The 26324-nt window shown below is 42.5% G+C and overlaps 1 protein-coding gene across 3 annotated transcripts in view; it reads right to left on the reverse strand.

The window, feature by feature from the left end:
- Positions 1-26324, reverse strand: part of PDZRN4 (PDZ domain containing ring finger 4) — a 386169-nt gene that overhangs the window by 11817 nt on the left and 348028 nt on the right. For all 3 annotated transcript variants that reach the window (XM_073328040.1, XM_073328042.1, XM_073328041.1), the window contains 2 exons: positions 16030-16128; positions 13765-13827 (listed from right to left, as the gene is read on the reverse strand). In XM_073328040.1, coding sequence (XP_073184141.1) covers positions 13765-13827; positions 16030-16128 — 162 coding nt within the window. The remainder of the gene's footprint in view (positions 1-13764; positions 13828-16029; positions 16129-26324) is intronic.

Consider the following 26324-nt stretch of genomic DNA (forward strand, 5'->3'; position numbering starts at 1 on the left):
TCATAAATGTCCAACCTGCGCCCTAGCAACATACATCTAGCAACACAATTAACCAGCCCCTGACAGGTGACGTTCATCTTTCTCCGTTCAGAGTAATGGAAGTGTCACTCTGAGATAATAGTGCTGGTGGAAGCAAGACTGGTAATACTACAGCTGAAATCAGTCATACTGTATGCTTGTAGAGAGCCAATTAGAGGGCTACAGTATTCTCTCTCACCAGGCAATACCTATAGGCCACTGCTGATTGCTATTTCATTTAATCATTTTATATCTGTGTGTGCGACTTGTTGGCCAGAACCACACAAACCATCCCCATTTGGATAATCAAAATAAAAATGAATCATCTGTAAAAACCTGTTTTCTCTTCAACTTCTCTCTGCAATTCTGCCTTTATGTTAAAAACAATCAATCATACTAATAACTATACCTTAATGTATAGATTTTACAGGCCCATTCAACACTACCTAAAAACACTGCTTAAGAAAAATCAAGTTTCAAATGCAAAGCATTTTTTCCCTAAAAATACCACACTTCCTTTGTTTGTTTCACAGCACAAGAAGTGGATTTTCCTCACTGTGCCAAACTGCATTGTCAAAAATATTTAATCCATCTGCAAAGTAATGGGGACAGGCTGGAGGGCAAAGGATTTTAATAATTTTGTGGAATAAAAAGGTTTTCCCATATCCAGCCTGGTTAATCCATCTCCTTTTGCAGGGGTTCAGTTTCAAAGCTAGTAGTAGGAACTTCCTGGTGGAAAAGTAAAAAGCAAATCTGCATGTGCACAGCCTGAACACATTGCTTTGAAAAACCAGTTTTAGGTGAGAGTAAATAAAACCACAGATATACACCAACTGTTTGCTTGGTTATCACCAAAATCTTTGAGATACCTCCATGGAGAGATGTGGAGGGAGCTAAGTGTGGACTGCAAGAGAAATGATACCCACTTCCTTGTACACAGCTGCCCCCATCAATATACAGATACAGGCATATACCAGATCCCTCAGCTATCGTAAATTGGCATAGCTCTGTGATACCAATGTCAGTTTATACCAGCTGAGGATTTGGCCCACACGGTCTCAGCATGTATCTTGAGCTGAGTGGCTCAAGACAGATCATTACATGCTAGAACCTGTAGTAGCTGCAGGCTGCACTATCATAGCAAAGATAAAAGTGACTCCAATAAACCTCATTTGATCACCAATTAGTTGCCTATGTGGCATAACATTATGCAAAGTTTGATGTCCACAGATGAAATCAAACAAGGACTAACCAAGATCTGTGGAACCTTCCTTGTAGTCTATTCCCTTTATTTTACAGTGCGTGCTGTGTGAGGTAAACAGACTATTCTCAGCTATTTAAGAAGACCATAAAGGAGACAGGAGTTGCTGTATGTAGTATGTTAGTATTTGAATTATCTTGGAAAACATGAGGAAAGCTGCTATAGTACTGTGAAAAAGATAAACCCAAGCACCCCCAACACTGCGTTCTCCAGACCTGAATGAACTCCCTGTGTAATGATATTGTCATCTTCCATTTCTCTGAGTTATCTCATCCATAAGAGTGGATGGAGGGTCAGTGTGCCTTCGGCTATGAAAGAAAACCCCACATAACTCACCTGATGTTAATCTTAATGATCAAACTTCTGGTTGTATATCAGCACTGACATTCAAGTGATGCTATTAGTCTACAAAAATGCAATAGAATTACCTACAGTCTTCTCTCACCTCTGGAGTCTTCACTCACAAGTGAATTGAGTTTGATGGTCTCAAACTAATATCTATTAGCTGTCTGCCTATACTGTGCCTGGCACTATAATTCACCCAGAAATGTTAAAAAGAAAAGAAAGTGGCATGGAAATGAAACTATCATCTACTTAAAATACATTAAAATGCCTTAAAGATGGGAGTCCACAGAGTTTTTGCCTTGTTGAAAAATCAACAATTCACTTCAAATGTACAGTTTTTATTTAGAAAAGAAAAAAGGGAAATTCCCCAATGTATGTTGTTCTTTGTTCTTAGAGGACTGATTGTAGACAGATGTAGAAGCTAGTTCATTTGCTTTTCAATTCCTAATCATATCTCTTCCATATCAATTCCATATCATAATCTCACCAAACTAAAGAACTGTTGTCCTTTTGCAGTTGGATACAAACATTTTTTGTGGGCAGTTCTAGCACAATGAAATTTTTTTACATTCTGGACCACACAGAAAATAAAATAAGAGCTCCTATATGAGCCCTAACATCAAAATGTAACTACTTATTTCCTTTTTGAAATAAAGGCCACTTTTAGACAGCCAGCTTGTAGATCTTATTGTGTTCTGGAGATTAGTTTGATTCCCAAAGCCAATAGTGGGGTAAGAAATATAGCTTTGGTTTTCAGCAAAGATGTTTCCTCAGGAAATGGAAAGACTGGAGGGATGGAATCAGATTGATTTTGCAACATTCAGAAGACTCATGTGCCTAAATTAATGATTGGCAGTTAAAGAGCTGTTTGAGAAGAAGCAACTTGCCATTACCAGCAATTACCACTAGGGGCATTAGTAAAAAGAGGTCAAAGTACAAGGGAAGTTTCCTGGAAATGAAGGGAGGGAACTGAAAAACACCAGCATAACAAGAGGAATTCTGAACTTCTGATTTTGGTAGTAGCGATCCGTGATTTCTCTAAAACTTCCTCTCTGTAAATCCAAACTGAAATCGACTGTCATTCTAGCTATTTTCCTCTTTTTACAGTTAAACTATCCTCTTTCCTGACCTAAATACATAGCCATAATTTGCCCTTTGATTGAGCTGGGAGGAGATAGATTTCATTCTAGCCTGTAAGACTCTCATTAAAGGGACACTCTCAGATTCAAAATCTTTAGTCCCAGGACGAAACCAGCTCCTTTCAGTGCTGAAAACTTGTAAGCAAGTCATTACCTACTCCTGACTTTGCCTTCCCCAAGGTTGGAGTTTAGTCTGTCTCCCAACACACCTGTTATTAACTGTCCCAGCCAGCAGTTCTGAGATCAAACAGTAGGTCTTAAATAAAAAGGTGAGGTTACACCACAATTTCGTAAAGTAGTCCAAACTAGCTATTGTGTAATGTCTGCTTGTTTAAAAGAAAGTGAAACACATTCTTTTTGAATACCACTTTGGCTAACATTTCTTCTCATCCCAAACACACACAAATCAGTCAGTTCTCCCCTTAAGTACCCACTTGTGAATCACAGAAACATAGGACTGGAAGGGACCTCGAGAGGTCATCTACTCCAGTGCCTTGCACTCATGGCAGGACTAAATATTATCTAGACCTGTGGTTCTCAAAGCCGGTCCACCGCTTGTTCAGGAAAAGCCCCTTGCGGTCCTGACCGGTTTGTTTATCTGCCGCATCTGCAGGTTCGGCCAATCATGGCTTCCACTGGCCATAGTTCGCCACTGCAGGCCAATGGGGGCTGCAGGAAGTGGCACGAGACAAGGGACATGCTGGCTGCCCTTCCTGCAGCCCCCATTGGCCTGGAGCGGCGAACCGCGGCCAGTGGGAGCTGTGATCGGCTGAACCTGTGGACGTGGCAGGTAAACAAACCGGTCCGGCCCGCCAGGGGCTTTCCCTGAACAAGCGGTGGACAGGTTTTGAGAACCACTGATCTAGACCATCCTTGACAGGTGTTTGTCTAACCTGATCTTAAAAATCGCCAATGATGGAGATTCCACAACCTCCCTAGGCAATTTGTACCAGTGCTTAACCACTCTGACAGTTAGGAAGTTTTTCCTAATGTCCAACCTAAACCTCCCTTGCTGCAATTTAAGCCCACTACTTCTTGTCCTATCCTCAGAGGTTAAGGAGAACAATTTTTCTCCCTCCTCCTTGTAACAAACTTTTATGTACTTGAAAATTGTTATGTCCTTTCTCAGTCTTCTCTAGAATGGATGTCTTCAAACACACAGGGAATGTTGTTCGTTTGCCCATCAAATATTATGTACCTAAACCTTCAGTTTGTCTAACAAAACACTTGTAGGCCAGCTGTTGGGCTACAGAGTGCTCTTACTACCCTGCCATGTTGGGCCAGCTCAGCTAAAATGTTTAGCTTGGTGGGGGCCCAAAGCTGAGGCTCTGCTCCTTCCCCAAACTCTTTGCCACTTGCTTGAGAGGGAAGGGGAGACCTTTGCATAAATCCTCTGTGGTCCTCACACAGTGCTTCCATCTCTCATGATTTTATTGCAAGTCCCATGATATTTGGAGTATTTCTTAATGCCTCAACTCCTGGAGTTAGGTGAGAATGTCAGCTTTCATTAACAACTAGCATCAATTTCCCCCCTTCTGGTCACAGAAGAAAGCTTGAAAACGTGAGCCCAAAGGCTCAAAACCCAGAAGGCAAATAAAAATCAACCAAAATGTATTATTTTTAAAATTTCTTGATTTTAAGGCTAATCTCATGATTCTGGGGTGAATGACTCATGATTTTTAAACACTTGGGATTGGCAATACTCTTCACAACATCTGTAAAATGTTATTTGGGCAAAAAAGATTGAGCAGAATCTATTTAAATAAGAGATACAAGATACCTTTTGATAGTACACAGGTACAAATACATCCAGACACAGTTACCTGTTATACTTACAGGTTTCAGAGTAGCCGCCATGTTAGTCTGTATCCGCAAAAAGAAAAGGAGTACTTGTGGCACCTTAGAGACTAACAAATTTATTTGAGCATAAGCTTTCGTGAGCTACAGAGCTTCCATACCCATAAATAACGATGAAGTGAGCTGTAGCTCATGAAAGCTTATGCTCAAATAAATTTGTTAGTCCCTAAAGTGCCACAAGTCCTCCTTTTCTTTCTGTTATACTTAGCCCTGGTCTACACTAGGATTTGAGGTAGAATTTAGCAGCATTAAATCGATTTAACCCTGCACCCGTCCACACGACGAAGCCCTTTTTTTTCAACTTAAAGGGCTTTTAAAATAGATTTCCTTACTGCACCCCTGACAAGGGGATTAGCACTGAAATCGGCCTTGCTGGGTTGAATTTGGGGTACTGTGGATGCAATTAGATGGTATTGGCCTCTGGGAGCTATCCCAGAGTGCTCCATTGTGACCGCTCTGGACAGCACTCTCAACTCAGATGCACTGGCCAGGTAGACAGGAAAAGGCCCGCGAACTTTTGAATTTTAATGTCCTGTTTGGCCAGAGTGGCAAGCTGCAGGTGACCATGCAGAGCTCATCAGCAGAGGAGACCATGATGGAGTCCCAGAATCGCAAAAGAGCTCCAGCATGGACTGAATGGGAGGTACGAGATCTGATCGCTGTATGGGGAGAGGAATCCGTGCTATCAGAACTACGTTCCAGTTTTCGAAATGCCAAAACATTTGTCAAAATCTCCCAGGGCATGAAGGACAGAGGCCATAACAGGGACGTGAAGCAGTGCAGCATGAAACTTAAGGAGCTGAGGCAAGCCTACCAGAAAACCAGAGAGGCAAACGGCTGCTCCAGGTCAGAGCCCAAAACATGCTGCTTCTATGATGAGCTGCATGCATTTTAGGTGGTTCAGCCACCACTACCCCAGCTGTGTTGTTTGACTCCTTCAATGGAGATGGAGGCAACACAGAAGAAGGTTTTGGGGACGAGGAAGATGATGATGATGAGGTTGTAGATAGCTCACAGCAAGCAAGTGGAGAAACTGGTTTTCCCGACAGCCAGGAATGGTTTCTCACCCTGGACCTGGAGCCAGTACCTCCCAAACCCACCCAAGGCTGCTTCCCAGACCCGCCAGGCGGAGAAGGGACCTCTGGTGAGTGTACCTGTTAAAATACTATACATGGTTTAAAAGCAAGCATGTTTAATGATTAATTTGCCCTGGCATTCGTGGCTCTCCTGGATATACTCCCAAAGCCTTTGCAAAAGGTTTCTGGGGAGGGCAGCCTTATTCCATCCACCATGGTAGGACACTTTACCACTCCAGGCCAGTGGCACGTATCATTGTAAGAACAAAGCATTGCAGTGTATGTTTGCTGGCATTCAAACAACATCCGTTCTTTATCTCTCTGTGTTATCCTCAGGAGAGTGATATCATTCATGGTCACCTGGTTGAAATAGGGTGCTTTTCTTAAGGGGACATTCAGAGGTGCCCGTTCCCGCTGGGCTGTTTGCCTGTGGCTGAACAGAAATGTTCCCCGCTGTTAGCCACGGGGAGGTGGGAGGGTGGAGGGCCTAGCCATGCGCTGCGGGGAGGCAAAATGCGACCTTGGAATGAAAGCGTATGTGCTATGTATGTAATGTTAACAGCAAGGTTTACCATGAAAGAGCGTACCCATTGTTCTATAAAATGTGTCTTTTTAAATACCACTATCCCTTTTTTTTTCCACCAGTTGCATGTATTTCAAGGATCACAGGATCTTCTCCTTCCCAGAGGCTAACAAAGATTAGAAGACGGAAAAAACGCACTCACGATGAAATGTTCTCTGAGCTCATGCTGTCCTCCCACACTGACAGAGCATAGACGAATGCGTGGAGGCAGACAATGTCAGAGTGCAGGAAAGCACAAAATGACCGGGAGAAGAGGTGGCGGGCTGAAGAGAGTAAGTGGCGGGCTGAAGAGAGGTCTGAAGCTGAAAGGTGGCGGTAGCGTGATGAGAGGAGGCAGAATTCAAAGCTGAGGCTGCTGGAGGACCAAACTAATATGCTTCAGCATATGGCTGAGCTGCAGGAAAGGCAGCAGGAGCACAGACCGCCGCTACAGCCCCTGTGTAACCAACCGCCCTCCTCCCCAAGTTCCATAGCCTCCTCACCTAGACACCCAAGAACGCGGTGGGGGGACCTCCGGCCACCCAGCCACTCCACTCCAGAGGATTGCCCAAGCAACAGAAGGCCAGCATTCAATAAGTTTTAAACTTTTAAAGTGCTGTGTGGCCTTGTCTTTCCCTTATCCACCACCCCTCCTGGTGCTTCTCTCCTCCACCACCCCTCCTGGGCTACCTTGGTAGTTATCCCCCTATTTGTGTGATGAATTAATAAAGAATACATGAATGTGAAGCAACAATGACTTTATCGCCTCTGCAAGCAGTGATCAAAGGGAGGAGGGGAGGGTGGTTAGCTTACAGGGAAGTAGAGTGAACCAAGGGGCGGGGGGTTTCATCAAGGAGAAACAAACAGAACTTTCACACCGTAGCCTGGCCAGTCATGAAACTGGTTTTCAAAGCTTCTTTGATGTGCACCGCGCCCTCCTGTGCTCTTCTAACCACCCTGGTGTCTGGCTGCGCGTAACCAGTAGCCAGGCGATTTGCCTCAACCTCCCACCCCGCCATAAACGTCTCCCCCTTACTCTCACAGATATTGTGGAGCGCACAGCAAGCAGTAATAACAGTGGGAATATTGGTTTTGCTGAGGTCTAACCAAGTCAGTAAACTGCGCCAGCGTGCTTTTAAACGTCCAAATGCACATTCTACCACCATTCTGCACTTGCTCAGCCTGTAGTTGAACAGCTCCTGACTACTGTCCAGGCTGCCTGTGTATGGCTTCATGAGCCATGGCATTAAGGGATAGGCTGGGTCCCCAAGGATAACTATAGGCATTTCAACATCCCCAATGGTTATTTTCTGGTCTGGGAATAAAGTCCTTTCCTGCAGCTTTTGAAACAGACCAGAGTTCCTAAAGATGCGAGCACCATGTACCTTTCCCAGCCATCCCACGTTGTTGTGATGTTGGTGAAATGTCCCTTGTGATCCACCAGTGCTTGCAGCACTATTGAAAAGTACCCCTTGAGGTTTATGTACTCGCCGGCTTGGTGCTCCGGTGCCAAGACAGGGATATGGGTTCCGTCTATGGCCCCACCACAGTTAGGGAATCCCATTGCAGTAAAGCCATCCACTATGACCTGCACATTTCCCAGGGTCACTACCCTTGGTATCAGCAGATCTTTGATTGTGTTGGCTACTTGTATCACAGCAGCCCCCACAGTAGATTTGCCCACTCCAAATTGATTCCCGACTGACCGGTAGCTGTCTGGCGTTGCAAGCTTCCACAGGGCTATTTCCACTCGCTTCTCAACTGTGAGGGCTGCTCTCATCTTGGTATTCTTGCACCTCAGGGCAGGGGAAAGCAAGTTGCAAAGTTCCATGAAAGTGCCCTTACGCATGAGAAAGTTTCGCAGCCACTGGGAATCGTCCCAGACTCGCAACACTATGCAGTCCCACCAGTCTGTGCTTGTTTCCTGGCCCCAGAATCGCCGTTCCATCGCATGAGCCTGCCCCATTAGCACCATGATGCCCACATTGCCAGGGCCGCTGCTTTGAGAGAAGTCTGTGTCCATGTCCTCATCACTCTCATCACCGTGCTGACGTCGCCTACTTGCCCGGTATTGCTTTGCCAGGTTCTGGTGCTGCATATACTGCTGGATAATGCGTGTGGTGTTTAATGTGCTCCTAATTGTCAAAGTGATCTGAGCAGGGTACATGCTTGCCGTGGTATGGCATCTGCACAGAAAAAAGGCGCGGAACAATTGTCTGCCGTTGCCCTGATGGCGGGAGGGGGCGACTGACGACATGGTTTACAGGGTTGGCTTACAGGGAATTAAAATCAACAAAGGGGGTGGCTTTGTGAGAAACTGAATGACCCCCTCAAGGATAGAACTCAAAACCTCAAGGATAGAACTCAAAACTGGGTTTAGCAGGCCGTTGATTTCACAGAGGAAGGGAGGGAGGAGAAAATGAATACAAAACAGATCTGGTCTATTTCTTGTTTTGAGCCACTTCATCTATCTTTATACATCCTGCTGGCAGCAAACTGTGCAGTACAACTGCTAGCCATCGTCATCTCCTGGGTGCTCGGCAGAAGGCGGTGCAGTATGACTACTGGCTATCGTCTTCTGCTAGCTGCAGATTAAAAGACAGTGCACTGCCGGTAGGACTCAATCATCATGAGACGAAACAAGGGAAATGACCTGGCTGAGTCACTCCCATGTTTGCCCAGGCACCCAGTTGAAAGAGCACCCAGGACTATGTCGACGACAGCTACCAGTCATACTGCACTGTCTGCTGCCAAAAGGCAATAAACTTCTGCTGTGTAGCAATGCATTACCACGTCTGCCAGCACCCAGGAGACATACGGTGATGATTAGCTGAGTGGGCTCCATGCTTGCCGTGGTATGGCATCTGCACAGGTAACTCAAGAAAAGAGGCGCAAAACGATTGTCTGCCCTTGCTTTCACGGAGGGAGGGAGGGAACGGGGGCCTGACGATATGTACCCAGAACCACCTGTGACAATGTTTTAGCCCCATCAGGCACTAGGATTTCTACCCAGAATTCAAATGGGCGGCGGAGACTGCGGGAACTGTGGGATAGCCACCCACAGTGCAACGCTCCGGAAGTCGACAGTTGCCTCGGTACTGTGGACACACTCCGCCGACTACATGCACTTAGAGCATTTGTGTGGGGACACACACAATCGACTGTATAAAAACGCTTTCTACAAAACCGACTTCTATAAATTCGACCTAATTTCGTAGTGTAGACATACCCTTAGTTACTAATCTATTTTACTTTCAGGTTTTCATGTATTAGCAATACTGAGTTGCAAACCCTCCAGAGGGAATATTTGTTTCCACTGGATCATAAAAATAATAATAATAATAATAATGAGAACATGTTGGTCTGAGTAATTCTAAAAAAGCATATTTTTACAAAGGCTAAATCTGGGGCCAAATTTAACCTGAGAGTATCCCTTTAATGCCCCTCTCTTGTTCAGACAGAGATTTTCTACAGCAGCATGACTGCCTTTTTCCTGTATTATTTGCAGAAGAACCCCCAGTTTAGTTCCTTAACATGGAGAACATAAGAATGGCCATATTGGGTCAGACCAATGGTCCATCCAGCTCACTATCTTGTCTCTGACAGTTACCAATGCCAGCTGCTTCAGAGGGAATGAACAGAACAGGCAATCATTGAGTGAGCTATCCCCTGTCATCCACTCCCAGCTTCTGGCAGTCAGAGGCTAGGGAAACCCAGAGTATGGGGTTTAATCCCTGATAATCTTGGCTGGTAGCCACTGATGGATTTATCTGCCTTGAATTTACCTAATTCTTTTTTGAACCCAGTTATATATTTGGCCTTCACAACATCCCCTGGCAATGAGTTCCATGAGTTGACTGTGCATTGTGTGAAGAAGTACTTCCTTTTGTTGTTTTAAACTTGCTGTCCATTAATTTAATTGGATAAACCCTTGGTCTTGTATTATGTGAAGGAATAAATAACGTTTCCCTTTTCACTTTCTCCACACCTTAATGATTTTATAGACCTCTGTAATAGCTCCCCCTTAGTCATCTCTTTTCCAAGATGAAAAGTCCCAGTCTTTTAAATCTCTACTCATACAGAAGCTCTTCCATACCAATAATAATTTTTGTTGCCCTTCTCTGTACTTTTTCCAATTCTAATATATCTTTTTTGAGATGGGGCAACTAGAGCTGCATGCCGTATTCAAAATGTGGGCATACCATGGATTTATATAGTGGCATTATGATATTATCTGTCTTCTTATCTATTCCTTTCCTAATGGTTCCTAATATTCTGCTAGCTTTTTTGACTGCTGCTACACATTGAGCAGATGTTTTCAGAGAACTATCCATGATGACTCCAAGATCACTTTCTTGAGCGATAACGGCTAATTTAGATCTTGTTGTTTTTTATATATAGTTGGGATTATGTTTTCCAATATTCATTACTTTGCATTTATCAACATCTGCCATTTTGTTGCCCAGTCATCCAGTTCTGTGAGATCCCTTTGTATTTCTTCACGGTCTGCTTTGGACTTAATTTTGGAGTAATTCTGTATCATCTGCAAATTTTGCAACCTCACTGTTCACCCCTTTTTCCAAATCATTTATGAATATGTTGAACAGCACTAGGCCCAGTACAGATCCCTCGGGGACACCACTATTTACCTTTCTCCATTCTAAAAACTGACCATTAATTCCTATGATTTGTTTCCTGTCTTTTAATAGTTATTGATCTATGTGAGAAACTTCCCTCTTATCCCATGATAGCTTACTTTGCTTAAGAGCCTTTGGTGAGGGACTTCGTCAAAGACTTTCTGAGGGTATGTCTCTACAACAACTAGACACTCCCAACTGGCCCATGCCAGCCGACTCAGGCTCATGGGGCTAGGGCTGTAGGGCTGTTTCATTGCTGTGCTTGGGGTGGGGCTCTAGGTGCCTGCAAGGTGTGAGGATCCCAGAGCCTGGTTGTCTGCACAGCAATGAAACAGTCTTGCAGCCTGAGACCTGCAAGCCTGAATTGGCTGGTACGGGCCAGCCGCAGGTTTTTCTTTGCTGTGTAGATGTACCCTGAAAGTCAAAGTACTATTTACTCACTGGATCACCCTTGTCCATGTTTGCTGACCTCCCTCCAAGAATTCTGCTAGATTGATGAGGCATGGTTTCCCTTTACAAAAGCCATGTTGATCTTCCCTAACAAATTGTGTTCACCTGTGTGTCTGATAATTCTGTTCTTTACTATAATTTCAACCAATCTGCCTGGTACTGAAGACGTACTTGCACAGAATAACGATTGTGCTTCTTGTGAATATCATTATTTTCTGAGAAGGCCTTGCCGGATAAGTATGTAGAGAGAACTGACACTAACCACTCCTTAGGCTTCAGAGCAATTTTTTTTATTCCTGCTGTTGTTGTTGAAGGTATCTGATAGCAGGGTGACCAGATAGCAAGTGTAAAAAATCAGGACGGGGGGTGGAGGATAATAAGTGCCTATATAAGAAAAAGTCCCCAAAATCGGGACTGTCCCTATAAAATCAGGACATCTGGCCACCCTAACTGATAATGAGCCCTGCTGACAGGCACTGTGCTTTATTTGAGAAACGCAGCTCAAACCTGGAGGGGCAGACCAATCTGAGAGCTGCAGAGGTTGGAATTGCAAAGAGCTCTAATATGTTGTGCTCTAATGCCCCTTCTAGACTCTCTTGGTGAGAACTACAAGGTACCTAGTTCATAAACTCTGTTAATATGACCCTACCTTTTAGTTTGCACCAGTGGGGTTTATTGGGGGAGCAAAAGCATGACACATTAGAAGGCTCTATAATTTACATCCCTGTAGTCTGGACTGTGGTGCCATGTAGAAACCCCGGCACCATCAGAAACGAAGAATAAAAAGAGCAGTTCGCTGAATGGTGGATCATCAGCGAAATCAGAAAAGTTCAGTTATAAGTGGTGGAGAGAGAAAAGAATAGACAACATCAGGTAAGTCCCCCTCCAGAACATTAAGAAATGGCCTTTAGAATCACAATCTCAAAAGCTTCTTACCCATGCTCAATAGTACTCTAAATCAGAGGTCCCCAAACTGTGGGGTACACCCCCTAAGGCAGTGGTTTTCAAACTTTTTTCCTCATGACCCAGTTGAAGAAAATTGTTGATTCATGTGACCCAACATAATTATATCTTTTGATTAGAGTTTTCATAAAATCATAATATTGAAATACATTCCAGCTTAACCCACTTTACATAACTAACATGAGACACTAGCCTTAGTAAGCCTATGGTAAGGAGTGTGGGAGGTAGCCCAGGGTAGGGCAGAGGGTGGGGTGAGGGCTCTGCTTGGGAGTGAGGGCTCCGGGGAGGAGCTGGGGATGAGGGGTTCAGGGTACAGGAGGGGGCTCAGGGCTGGGGCAGAGGGTTGGGATGTGGGGGGGTGAGGGCTCTTGCTGGGGGTGCGGGCTCTGGGGTGGGTCGGGGATGAGGAGTTTGGAGTGCAGCAGCTAGCTCTGGGGGAGGGGCCTCTGTTTCTCCCTGCCGGCAGGCAGCATGGAGCTCCGAGGGAAGGGGCCCTCTCTCCCACTGGCGGCAGGCAGTACGGAGAAGGGGCCCCTCTCTCCCCATTCCGGCAGGCAGCACGGAGCTCCAGGGGAAGGGCCTCTCTCTCCCTCTGCACAGAGCTCTGGATGAAGGGTCCCCCTCTCCCTGCTGGCAGCAGCGAGGTCTGGGGCTGGGAGAGAGAGCCACAGCAGCCCTGCGAGCCCCAACTTGCTCCCCTCCCCAGTTACCGCCCACCCCCTACCTCTCTCCTCTCCAGGTGCCTGCTGCGCAGCCCTTTAGAGCTGCTACACAGCAACGATCGTTATAATTTGAATCAGCAATGCAACCCAGGACCTGACATTCTGCGACCCATACTTCGAAAAACACTGCCTTAGAGGGTGCAGAGGAATGTTCGGGGCTGGGGGGGGTGGGGGTGGGAAGAGAGGGAGAGAGGGTGCAGCTGGGGCCTGGGCAACCCAACTGTGCTCCTGGTCCCGGCTGCCAGCATTCTGGCTGCCTACCGAGGCTCCACTCCCGACCCCATCCCTTTATATCCCAACTGTGGTCCCAGCCTCGGCCCCTTACCCCTGTCTACCTCCTTAGTAAAAAGTTTGGGGACCACCGCTCTAAGTTTTACACAAATGTATACTATCAAAGAATAATCAGCAAGACTCTCACCCATATTTATGATTGCAGCAGCCCTATTTAGAAAATGACATTGCGATGAACAAGAGAAAAATGAGATTTCTCATAAATATGGCAAAAAAGACATAGGATATGGAGCCATCAGGCAGAGCAAGTTTGTCATTCTCCTTTTTTCCATACCCGCACTCTAAATCCCAGCTATTGTCTTAAGAAAGAGACAGACATATTTTTTTCCATGCATCAGAACAACCAACAGAATTATCATCTCTCATCAACAATCCACAGAGAGGATGGCACTGTACCGTTATTCAGGAAGGAGCTCAGGAAAAAAAAGTTTATAGACACATACTTGCAAAATGCGGTCTCCTTCTCGGATCCGGCCATCTCGGGCGGCGATGCTGTTTGGATCAACCTGCATAGGAAGGTATCCAAAAACTGAGCATGAAAAGATCTCAGCTTCAAACAACTCAATTTGTAGAATTTGTAAAAATGACATTGTTCACATTGTGGAAAGACAGTCTAAAACTCTATTCAGTCAGATGAACATACCAATTCTGCGAATAATCACAGAATCTTGTTCTAAAACAAATCTAAAGACAGAGAGGGTTGAGGGGGTGTACGATTTTCAGAACAATATTTTTCCACATGACTGTCGAGCACTAACTTTCAGCTGTAATAGAGCAGAGTATTACTGACAGAATTCTTAGGCTCTGGAAATTCACTTTGGACTGAGGTGATTTTGAAGCCTTGCTAATGAGTGGTTGATATCTCCACACAGCAGGTCTATGTCTGCTTAAGGAGATAGTATGATCTCCTTTTCTGAAAACGTATTTTTAAATGATTGTACCAGCTATCAACCTAGCATTTCCTCTGGATTTTTCAGTTCCCAAAGAATTACAAGAAAAACAAAGAAAGATTTACAGTACAGAGATCATTCATGGATCCTATACACTGGGTCTGGTTTGAGTTGCTTAATTTAAAGTTGGCTTAGCATAAATAGATATTTAGGGTTCCATTAACAGTTTATCAGAGTCACAATAGCTCATCCCTGAACACTGACCTGCTCTTCAAAGGGGCAATATTATTATCACCTTTCACTTGATGGTTATCTTAAACCATTTATTTTACCTTGTCATGGCAAGAGCAATTTTTCAACCTAAACATTTTGAGCATAGCATTTGGTTTGCAGGTTACAGCAGATGTTAGATATTATTTTCTTATTGTGCACTGCCAGACAAAAAAGTGAGTTTGAAGAGTTTAATCAAGTATGAAAAACAATACAATTAATTGTACACAGTGTTGTTGTAGCCGTGTCAGTCCTGGGATATTAGAGACACAAGGTAGGTGAGGTAAGATCTTTTATTGGTTTAACTTCTATTGGTGAGAAACAAGCTTTTGAGCTTACACAGAGCTCTTCTGACCTGAAGAAGAGCTCAGTGTAAGCTTGAAAGCTTGTCTCTCTCTCACCAATAGAAGTTGGTCCAATAAAAGATATTACTTCACCCACCTTGTGTCTCTAATAGAATTAAACTTACTTTAAAAGAAAGGGCTGAGAGATTCCAAGCAGAGCAATACCCTCCATTTGGGAAAGGAAACATATTTTAGATATAAAGGTATGAGATCCCTTTACCTTTTTTCCCCTCACAAGGCCAAACAGATATTCATAGTAGTGCTTACATACCTATGGGAAGAGTTATTCTTAGCAAGTTTTATACTAATCCCTAATTTTTGAGCTAAGGCTGTGGTTTTCACATACTTTCACAGTGTTGTTGGCAGTTCCAGAACAATCTTTTTCCATTCCCATTTTTATGTGATTCACTTTACGGCAATGCAGGACAATTCTTTCTGCTAAACTCACTCCACTTCCGGCGTTCAGATTCTTGTGCTATGTCACCTGAAGGTGACAAATTGTGTATCAGATTCACTCAGGAGAATCAACACCCATCTTGGACTCATAAAATCTTTGTCTTCTCATCTAGAAAAACTTCTCTCTTTAAAATTATCGGAGACTCACGTGAAATTAATGCACCTGAAAGTCTTTCTAAGCCTGATACTGCAAGGTGCTAAATACCTCTTAGAGGGTGCTGAATACTCTCACTTCCCATTGAAGCAGATGGGAGTTGAGATTGTTCAATACCTCAAGGTGTCAGGATCAGGCCTTCTGTTTGTTAGCTGGTAAAACAAAGAAGAGTGCTAGGACAGACTAGATTTTCTGACAGATTCATCTCACAGATTGTTTTATGCTGTTCCTCTCTTCCTCGAACATATGTGATTATTGTAAAAATAAATTAGCCATTGTTACTGTTAACATGACTGCAGTAATGGGAGAACACAGACGTGTGGGAATCAGAACTTTTGCTGACTTTCCACATATTTGTGGGATTATATTCAAATTTCAGAGAATGCTCCGACTTTGCACTTTTCCTAACTATGATGTTGTATTAATAGCATCACGTTAAACAAACAAGCTGGTAATAATTATATTACTTGGGCAACATAATTTACTCTCCTAATTGAAAGTGACAAGTGCTGGCTGACAGCCAGTATTACTGCATTCAGATCTCAGAACACTTGTTTCCATTTTTCCATTGAGTCCCACCCACCACAACTTTACCTCACTGACATAGATTCCTGTGTCTTCCTCATCATCTGTTCTGTAGCAGACAGTCAACCCCAGCTTCTCTTGACTGCTAACACGACACAGCTCGACCTCCTATGAGAAAACAAACAAACACAGTGTGGCATTTGTCTTGGGAAGAAATTCTGCAGTAGAACGGAGAACTAAATTACTGAGATTCTCTTGGGCAACCATAGAAACGTTTTAATAATTTCACTCAATACCATATAATATGTCTCCCCTTCCACATTATACCTTTTATTTTGTATTAACAATCAAAATATGCAAATCATGGGACGAGTAAATTGTGGCTGCCTTTGGACAGTCTCAGTCTGCAGCCTCGTGTCCATTCTTATGAGGAAAACATCCCTAATAAATAAAGGAAGGAAGTCTAAATATATTAAAGTTGTAAGCTAGATAAGCACAGTTAGGTAAGTCATGCCTAACTCTGAGAAATATGAATGTGCATTGATTTTGCCGGATTTTTTTTTTTTTTTTTTGCTTTTGGATCATAGGAGCTGCTTACAGTATATTACATAGTCATTTTACTCCTATCACATCAACAACTGATTTACAGGACAGAGGACAGGCTAGCTACTCATCAGTCGATCCATTACAAATGAGTGTCACTCTCTTCCACTAGCAAGCTAAGTCATAAAGCAAAATCACAGCCTCCCGTTAATAACATAATTCATCCCACAGCCAGTTCAGTGCCATAGTTTAATAGTAGGTGTTGTTAGATAATTGATGGATGTATCAAGGGTTATCCTGAGGGGTTGCTGTGGTATCCTCTCTGTGACCTTTGTCACTCTTGTATTCACACACTACTGCAAGGATTTTTGTACAAAATATGCCTTGTGGGGTATCATGTGAAAAACAGTAACATTGTGGTTAATAATATAGTTGTGAAATATATGTAACAATGCTGTATGTGAAATTATGGACACTTGCTAATATTATGCTTTAGAGTCTGTGAATAAAGGTCTACAGACTAGGCATGTCAGGAGGACATAACAGGTTTTCTCCAGACAAAGGAAAGGGGCTGACATCTCAAACCAGGTGTGGCCCAAAGTCTATGGCCTTTCGTGGAGGTTGCAGCCGGAGAGAGAATTAGCATAGTAGCAAATACTAGTGTGGGAGGAACCAGCATGGAGTCTCATCTTCCAGACCTCATGTCTCCTTTACTGAGCTTGAACGAATGAACCTTATCTGGGTGCCCTTCAGAAGAATAAATTTCAAAGGATCACTGAACTATAAAGGGAGGGGGAGCAAACCCCTAAGTTATTTCACTTTAAGAAATAAGAAACCAAGCAATTTAATCTCTGTGAAGAGTCTTGGCCAGTCAAAAGCTGGAAAGAAGATTATGGATGAGAGAAACCATCCTGAACAAAAACTAGGCTAAGTTTTAGACTTTTAGATAAAAAGGAGTACTTGTGGCACCCTTAGAGACTAACCAATTTATTTGAGCATAAGCTTTCGTGAGCTACAGCTCACTTAGAGAATACAGACTAACACGGCTGTTACTCTGAAACCAGACTTTTAGATGCGTGTTTTCACTTTCATTTGCCAGTAGCCATCTCTACCTTTGTCTCTTTTACTTGGGATAACTTAGTCCATGCTCTTTTGTTAATAAATTTGTACTATTTTTGTTATAAATCATCAGCACTGGGTAAGTTCAGTTGTATGCTTCCAGTAAACTGTCAGGTTGGAGTGTTATATTGTCTCTGTAGAGGGATGTGAACCTAATTCTTTCTCCGTGAGGGTCCAGGGAGAGGGACTGCAGGATGACAATTTTGGGCAAATTTGGGACTGAAAGGGTTGTAAGGTCAGAATACAAGGAGTATCCAAATTGGGCAAAGCCAGGGTGAGGCTTGTGGGCTGCTGGCAGGCTGCTGGAGTCAGAGCTCTGAATCAAAGCTGCGAAATCAAAAGACGCCGTGGGTTACTAGACAGACATTGGTTGAATTACTTTCTGCCCTGGTGAACCCCAAATGTCACACTCCCCAATTATGAGATGATGCTGAAAACATATTCTTAGTGCTGGATGTCCCAGCTGTGGTGTCTCAGGAAAAGTACAAGTGTCAGGGGCAGACAGCAGAGTCATTACTACTACACACACCAGTACAAATATCTAGGATTTCAGATGGGAAACTTATACCAAATATAAGTGTTGAATATTGTGAAATTAATAACCTTAGTAAAGAATAATCTATTATATAATAGAGTGGTTTAAGTTTGTTTGAGAAACACTGAATTTCAGCCACTGGATTTCTTTACAGCCACTCTGAAAATTACATATGGAGCTAGATTGCGTCTGGCTCTCCTGAGTGCACAAATGGGAAGAAGAGAAGAGGACAGAAGGAGACTTCTCCTCCCAGTAGTTCCTGGGCATGACACCAGCCCTTGCATCCAGGGAGCACAAGGATGATCCCAGTTTAGTATTTACAGCAGCACTAGCCTTCCCAAAGGGAGCAGGAAGGGTGATGGTGGGTCTGCATTCTCTATTCCTCCCAAGCAGCAAACAGAGGTAATGCCATACCAGGGTAATGAATGCTGCACCCTTCAATTTGTGAGGCACAGCTATATTCCCAACAAGCCAGAGACTTTGCACTGACCTAGGGCACAATGCCTTTAAAGGATAGGAAGGACGGTCTAGGGATAGGGCACTGAACTGGGACTCAAGAGACCTAACTTGTCTGCCAAGCAAGTCACTTAATCTTACCTGTGCCTCAGTTCCCCATCTGTAACATAGGGATAGTAGCTATCTCCTTAGCAATATTATAAGGATAAAGTCCATTAATGATTGTCAAGTGCTCATATACTATGGTGATGAGGGCCACATAAATGGATAGATGTACTGCCTCAGAATGAGCAATTCCATCACTATACTTCCTTCTCTGGAAGATAATGGCTTAAAATGACAATGTTGCCAATGATTTTCATGACATTTTGACTTTTATTAGAGAAATTTTGTAAAAGGACACTACTGCTTATCGTATTCCTGTTCCTTCCCCAGTATATAAGCACATGCTCAGTATGTGTAGTGTAAACTGTATAAACTTCTGTCTTGATTTAAGACATTTCACATTTTAATAAGCTAATAAGAAAATAAGGGAAAAACTGACAGATTGGTTTTTCTTAGAAAGGATAGTTGCTTTAAATACCTATAATATGCTGAGGAGTGGAAAGGGCATGTTCTATACTGTAGATTTTAAAGAAGGAAGCTGAAATCTTATTTCACGAAGAAAGAGAATTACTAACAGTGACCTGATTTTGGCATTGGGAGTGAATGTATGTATACTGACTAGAGGCCCATTCAAAACCCGTAATAACTGATGCCTCCGGAGGGAAAAAGAACACTTGACTAGAATGGTACCATTAGGAAGGAATTAGAGTAACAAAACAGCTTCAATTACACCAACAAGGTATACTTTTAAAAGAATAAAGAAGCTTGTGGTCCCTTGGAGGCCTATAAGGAAGCCTAAATACACCATAAAGGACTGAGACTGGGACCTTTAAATCAAGGCAAATGAGGAGTTGTGCACAAGCTGAAATCCATTGACTTTCATTGTCCTGCCAACACAACCTTCGAAACTCCCTGAACCAAGGATGGACAGGGACCCCAAGGACTGCTTTGAACATAATTTCTTCAGTTTATAGTGACCTTGAAGTTCTTTTGGATGATTCATCTCAAAATGCTTTTCCAATAAAGCTGTATGAATGTTTCACATTGGAAATGAACTGAACTCTTATGGAGGATGTTGGTTTAACGAGCAGAATTTAACTATTCAGGGCATGAAACAAATGAACAGGGACACATGTTCTGGTCTTGGAGCCTGAAAAGTATGTTAGGACTGTCACTGTATTTGTTTGTTTGTATTTGATCACCACCCTTTACGGGATGGAATGCATCAGGCCGGCTTGTGTATTCTGCCTGAGTTGCTGGGGCTGTCCCTTAGCTCAACAGTATTGACCTGAGATTGTGTAGGCAAAAATCTTAAATTAATTTCCCATTGCAATGTGTATAAAGGTGGCTAATGACTGTGGTACCCATGTGTATGTGGCCTTGGATAATTATAATCTCTCAAAAAGACTGGAGACTCCTCTGAATATTCCACTTTGAAATGCTGATATCTACAGCTGGAGCAGAACTGCCTGATAAAAGCTTCATGTTCTTTACTTTGCAGTCAATCAGTCTCTTACCCAGTTTAGGACAGAAGCTGAAAAAGGTCTGATGTTTGGTATGGAAACAAGTCTTCCAGAGCCAGAAGATTGCACATACATGCTGCTAAACTAAACCTAATTTCCTTTTCATGATGTACAAGACACATTAAGTATCCTACAGCATTACTCAAACCCAAGCCTAATGTGAGAATTCTTTGAGAATTCACAAAGATTTTGAATAATACATTAAATCACCGACCAACCCAAGAGTCAAGAAGCCTTGCACCTGGGGTAAACTGGCATGGCTCCAATAACTTCAATTGAGCAACACTGAATTGCACCAGCTGAGGAGCTGGTCCATAAAGCTCATTTCTCCTCCAGAGAAACATCTGACAGTGGGCTTTGTGACAGCTGTCTGTTGGTGATTTTCCCCCGCTGATCTTTAACAGAAGAAAGAATGAGTCTGGCGGCAGCAGTGCATATGTGAAAATCATGATTTTTCTCTTTAAATCCCTCTTGGGTATACATACATCTGTTTCCTCTTATTTTGTGTTTTTTGTTTTTTTGACATTTGACGACTCAACGGCCTTTCTTCAGAATTCAGTCTGAATCCTGTGAAAATTAAGACAATGTACAATGGCCCACATCTGGGGAAGGATGGGAACAGAGGGCAGAGGCTGGGGTGAGGATCTCACCCTAGCCTCCAAGAGGCAGCTGTCTCCCAACATGAGAAGTACTCCGTTGCTAATGACAGAAATCAAAACAATGCCAGAAAACAGTACTCTCAGTTTTCTGAGACTTCTTTAAAAGATTTAAGTAAATCACTCTAAGGATTGTCACCCCATGAAATTTAGGGAAGTAGGTTCCCAGGGGAGCGGTTCCTTAAAAGATGGGAAAGATGACTCAGAGGAAGAGGTCATTCTCTTGAAGGCCTGAAGAATAGGTTAAATTAGTCATCCTCCAAAGTGATGGAGTAGTGGTTTAAGGGCTATAGCCTTCTGCCTCCAGGTTAAAGGTTGTCATTCCCTTCAGTGATGGAAAACCAGTTTGAAGGCTGCTGGCCTCAGGAGACAGAGAACTGGGTTAGGAGCTGTCACCTCTTTGGAGGAAGCAAAGCTAGGTTAATACTGTCAATTCTTTAGGTGATAGGAAAGTAGGTTATAAATGTCATCCACTGGGTTGCTGTCTTTGTAGAACTGATGAAAAGAGGTTAAGGGCTATAACAGAAGACCCTGTAAACATTTGCTTTTAAGCTGGGAAATGGAAAACTAGTTGAGAGGGCTTTTATAATGAGAGCTGAAATACAAGGGCAAGAGCCACTTTTCCTTTAGAAAATATACCACCAGTTGCACATCAGCTGTCTCTGGTGAGACTCTTTTCAGAAAGGCAAAAACATTGGGCCTCATTGCAGTATGTCTGCAAGATATTAACTTGAGAACAGACCTTAATTTAGAGTAAATTCAGAGAAGCTCTTTTTCTCCCCCTCACCCAGGATCAGACCCATGAGAGTTATTAACCTGAGGAAGACTGCAATGGAATAATTATAAACTTGGAGAAATTGTTTTCTCTAGCATTTCCTTTCTGTGCACACTGTCAAAATTCTTGTCTGAGCCCTGGTCATCTTGATTTTGAATACTTCAACCTCCTTCTGTGAGCATCAGCTATGCCCAACTACCCACCCATATCTCTTAAGTTCATTAAAATTGTGGCTACCAAGATCCTCTTTCCAGCTCATTGCTGATAAAGTCACCTCCTTTTCAAGTTCCTTCATTGGCTTTCCTTCTCCACCACCACAAACTTCTTGTCCTCATCTTCAAAGCCCTTCCCTAACTATCCATACAATCATCTAATAGTGACATTGATCCCCACTTTTGTTCTAGCGACGATGCCAGTCTCAGTCACCCACTCCTCCAATTTCCCCCCAAGCATTTTCAAACTTCAAGACATACTGCCCCAATGAGTGAGAATAACTCCCTATCCATTCTGCAAAGCCACCACATTATCTCAAGTTGCAGTGGGGGAGGTTTAGATTGGATATTAGGAAAAACTTTTTCACTAAGAGGGTGGTGAAACACTGGAATGCGTTACCTAGGGAGGTGGTAGAATCTCCTTCCTTAGAGGTTTTTAAGGTCAGGCTTGACAAAGCCCTGGCTGGGATGATTTAACTGGGAATTGGTCCTGCTTTGAGCAGGGGGTTGGACTAGATGACCTTCTGGGGTCCCTTCCAACCCTGATATTCTATGATTCTATGATTCTATGATTCTATCCTCTTGAAGTTCCTCCTTGTAATTCACTTCTGTCACAAAGACTACAGAAATCTGCTCTCTGATAACAGCTAGATAGGCAAACAGCCAACTGCTATTACTCTCATTGCTGCTACCACTACAATCTGTGTATACACCTAGTCTATACAAAAACATCCTATTATTATTGTTGTTACCCTGTTCTCCTTCCCCCTCACTCAACTGTTTGTCTTGTCTTTAAGACTGTAAGCTCTTCAGGGCATGGACTGTTATCCCTTCTATGTTTCTACAGCACCTAGCACAATGGGGCTGAGGCTTCCACAATACAAATAAATAATATTTTTATACTATAAATGTAATTTTATACACTTGAGAAATAATGGGAATGGAAATGTGGAGACAAATACAGACCAGTTCTAATATACAGTAAGCTCAGTTCACTGCTTCTTGCAAAGGAGAGGAAATCTGCAGCCCTCTACACCAATGAAGGCCTCTGTGTCACAGGGGAGGGTAGATGGCATTTGTACTGCTGCTGAGCGACTCTGCTGTTTTAAACATGATCGAGACTCCATTTGAACCACACTCACTGAAACTGCAAGGGGAATATGCTGAATCAGACCCTCCCCTGACTTCTCTGTCATGATCATCCTGCAGAGTTGGAGTTACAGGTGCTTTATACCACCCAGTACCCATAAGATGCTCTTTCCACTGCTGGGAGTCCTGTACCATGAGTCAAGTCAGCTTCTGCCGGTGTAACCTAAACTGAATCAATCCCTGAATCAAGGGCAACTTCATTACACAGAACAAGTTAAAGTTTATTCAATAGCCACAACAACTGGAAGTTCAAAAATACTATAAAAGTTCATTATTGTGAACTTGACATTCTATTCACATTCATAGGAGAGACCATGATGCATTTATACTGGATTCTTGTCAGTGGAATTTGTACTTCTTGGGTTGCTCTAGTGCTATTCACAGTTAATAAAAGACACATACAATGACACTGCCCCCAATCTTTTTATATTTCAGTGTCCAGTCTTACACTGCAGACACTGAATTCTGTCTCCTTTTATGTCCACTTTCATTTCTTTCCACTAACTACTTATGCTTCCCTCTCGAAATGTGAAATGCATTAAGTCCAGTCTACTGTATTTGCAATAAAACTAAAACATTTCAATCAATTAGCAGACACGCAATGTCTCCTGTTCTGATAATGTACGACAAATGGAAGGTCTGCATTTGTCTAGTTCGTATATTATACGTGAGAGAGACAAGGTGAGTGAGGCAATATCTTTTGGTGAAAGAGGCAAGCTTTCGAGCTCCACAGAGATCTTCAGTTCCATGGATCTTGAAAGCCTGTCTCTTTCACCAACAGAAGTTGGTCCAATAAAAGATATTATCTCACCCTCCTTGTCCCTCTCATATCCTGGGACCAATATGGCTACCTCACACTGCAAACATATATAATACATAAGACTTGAAGGTGCCTGAGACTGCATTGACAAAACAAATTTGTTGATCCCCACTTAGAATGAAAGCACTGGGCCCACTTCCAGGATGTATTATTTAGGAAACTTAAAAAGAACAGATTACCACAGCAGAAGAAGGAAACACTTATTGATAGAAACAAAATTCTTCATAACAACTGCTTGCTGGAGCAGGAACTGTCAGATTTTCTGGTAAGGCACTGGCTGCTGTGGGTTTGGGCATATGTTTGAGTATGCTGTTCTGGTGGTATTCCACTGTGAGCAGAACTTTTCCTACCCTTCTCAATGAAGAAATGGTCATTTTTAGAAAACACTTAAGTGCCCTGTCTCTTAGATCTTCTGGATGGCTTTTAAACAGATTCCCAGAACATATATTTTGTTTCTATAGTCTTAACTAAAGCATTGACCAATCAAAAGTATTAATTCACATGAACAAACTAACTACCAGCTGATGTCAGTTAAGAAATTAAATATGAATAGAGGAAGGCTAGTTTACAGTTAAAGCACAAATCGGGGAGAGAGAAGATCTGGATTCTATTACCGTCTCCACCATAAACTCTGTGTGTGTGACCATGGGCATGTCACTTTATCTTTTCTATGACTCAGTTTCCCCATTTGTAATATAGGCGTAGTAATATCTACATCACAGGGATGCCATGGAACTACATCCATAAATGTTTGTAAAATGCTTCAAGATCCTTGGTTGGAAGTAGCACGGAAGACACTAAAGAAGTTTAAAAAAATTATGATAAATACTGCATGCCCCAGAATATATTTTTGCCGTTTATAACAAACAACTGTTGCACAATGACAAAAGAATCATGATATGATGACAAAACGTAATAACTTTCATGATCACTAAACCTTTATAGTAGGGCTGTCAAACGATTAAAAAGATTGCGATTAATCGTGAGATAAAAATTTACAATTAATTGCTGTTTTAATCACTTTGTTAAACAGTAATAGAATACCATTTATTTAAATATTTTTAGATCTTATTTAGAATACAAATATTTGCACTGTAAAAAGATAAACAAAAGTATGAGGTGAACTGAAAAATACTTTCTTTTGTTTATCTTTTTTACAGTGCAAATATTTGTAATAAAAATAATATAAAGTGAGCACTGTACACTTTGTATTCTGTGTTGTAATGGAAATCAATATATTTGAAAATGTAGAAAACATCTAAATATATTTAAATAAATGGTATTCTATTATTGTTTAACAGAGCAATTAAAACTGCGATTAATCACTATTAATTTTTTAATCAAGTTAATTTGTTTTGAGTTAATTTCATGAGTTAACTGTGATTAATTGACAGCCCTTGTAGTAATGGTCCCAAACAGACACTGTGATTTGAATGCATGTGTTGTATTTCTGTAAAATGGATGAGAGTGAGAATACTTTAAGTCATTTCATCTATGTATAAACCATATTAGACCCCTCCACCTGGCCCCATTTAGCTCAACCTTCTTCAGTGCAAAGGAACTCTGAGTTTTCATGTAATTCACACACCAGTATAGTGTGCCTGTAAATCCAGGCCCTGCACTAGCTCTCCAGCCTCCTTTGAGCAACTCTCACGGGCAGGAAATGAGGGGAAAGGATGCTTGTGATTTCTTGGATTAACAAGTATGTAGCAGTCTACTGTGTAAATTGTGAGGAAACCCCCTGGCGCATTTACAGTTTTAAAAGATGAGGTCACCAGAGCCTAGTGGAGGGGTTATTAGGTCCTGTTATACAAAAGGATGAGGAGAGATAAGCTGGAGTGGAGGAATCCCTCAAACGCCACTGCTGGTGGGAAGTCAGACACACCGAGCTTTCCCTCCAAGCCCTGCACTCTAGAGGGCATGAAAAGGCTGTCAATTCTACTCTAAAGCTCTAATATCCAGGGCACCAACAATCCTCCTATTGAGAACCTCACAAAAAGATAGGATGATCTGGGACATAGGGGTATACTTTGAAGGACACTGGAGGGAGGTAGAATATGGAAGCCTCCCTAGATTCTGGTCAGTTTCTATACCTTTGAGTGATTATCCAAACTGCCTGGCTACAAATTGATCCAAAGTTACCCACCACTAGTTACAATCATTTGTAATGTCAGAAAAAGAAAGAAAAATTAGTCTCTCCCCGCCGGATTCTTTCATCTGAGTGTTTGCAGAGCAGCAGTTTTAATACAGGCTAACCATGTTGTGCTGTAATCTAGGACTGTAAGAATTACAATTATAAAATAAATCAAGGTTCATTGACTCCTGTATATATTTTGCTTCAAGGACTCACCCAATACCTGATGCTTCAGAGGATGAACTGTAGTTTTCACTATAAAGTTTGGAAAGAAAATATAAACAATACAATAAAGCAAAACAGAAATGACTATTTGTATCTCAGCTCTTCTTTGCGA

Source organism: Lepidochelys kempii, chromosome 1, assembly GCF_965140265.1.
Source record: "Lepidochelys kempii isolate rLepKem1 chromosome 1, rLepKem1.hap2, whole genome shotgun sequence".
Lineage (NCBI taxonomy): Eukaryota > Metazoa > Chordata > Testudines > Cheloniidae > Lepidochelys > Lepidochelys kempii.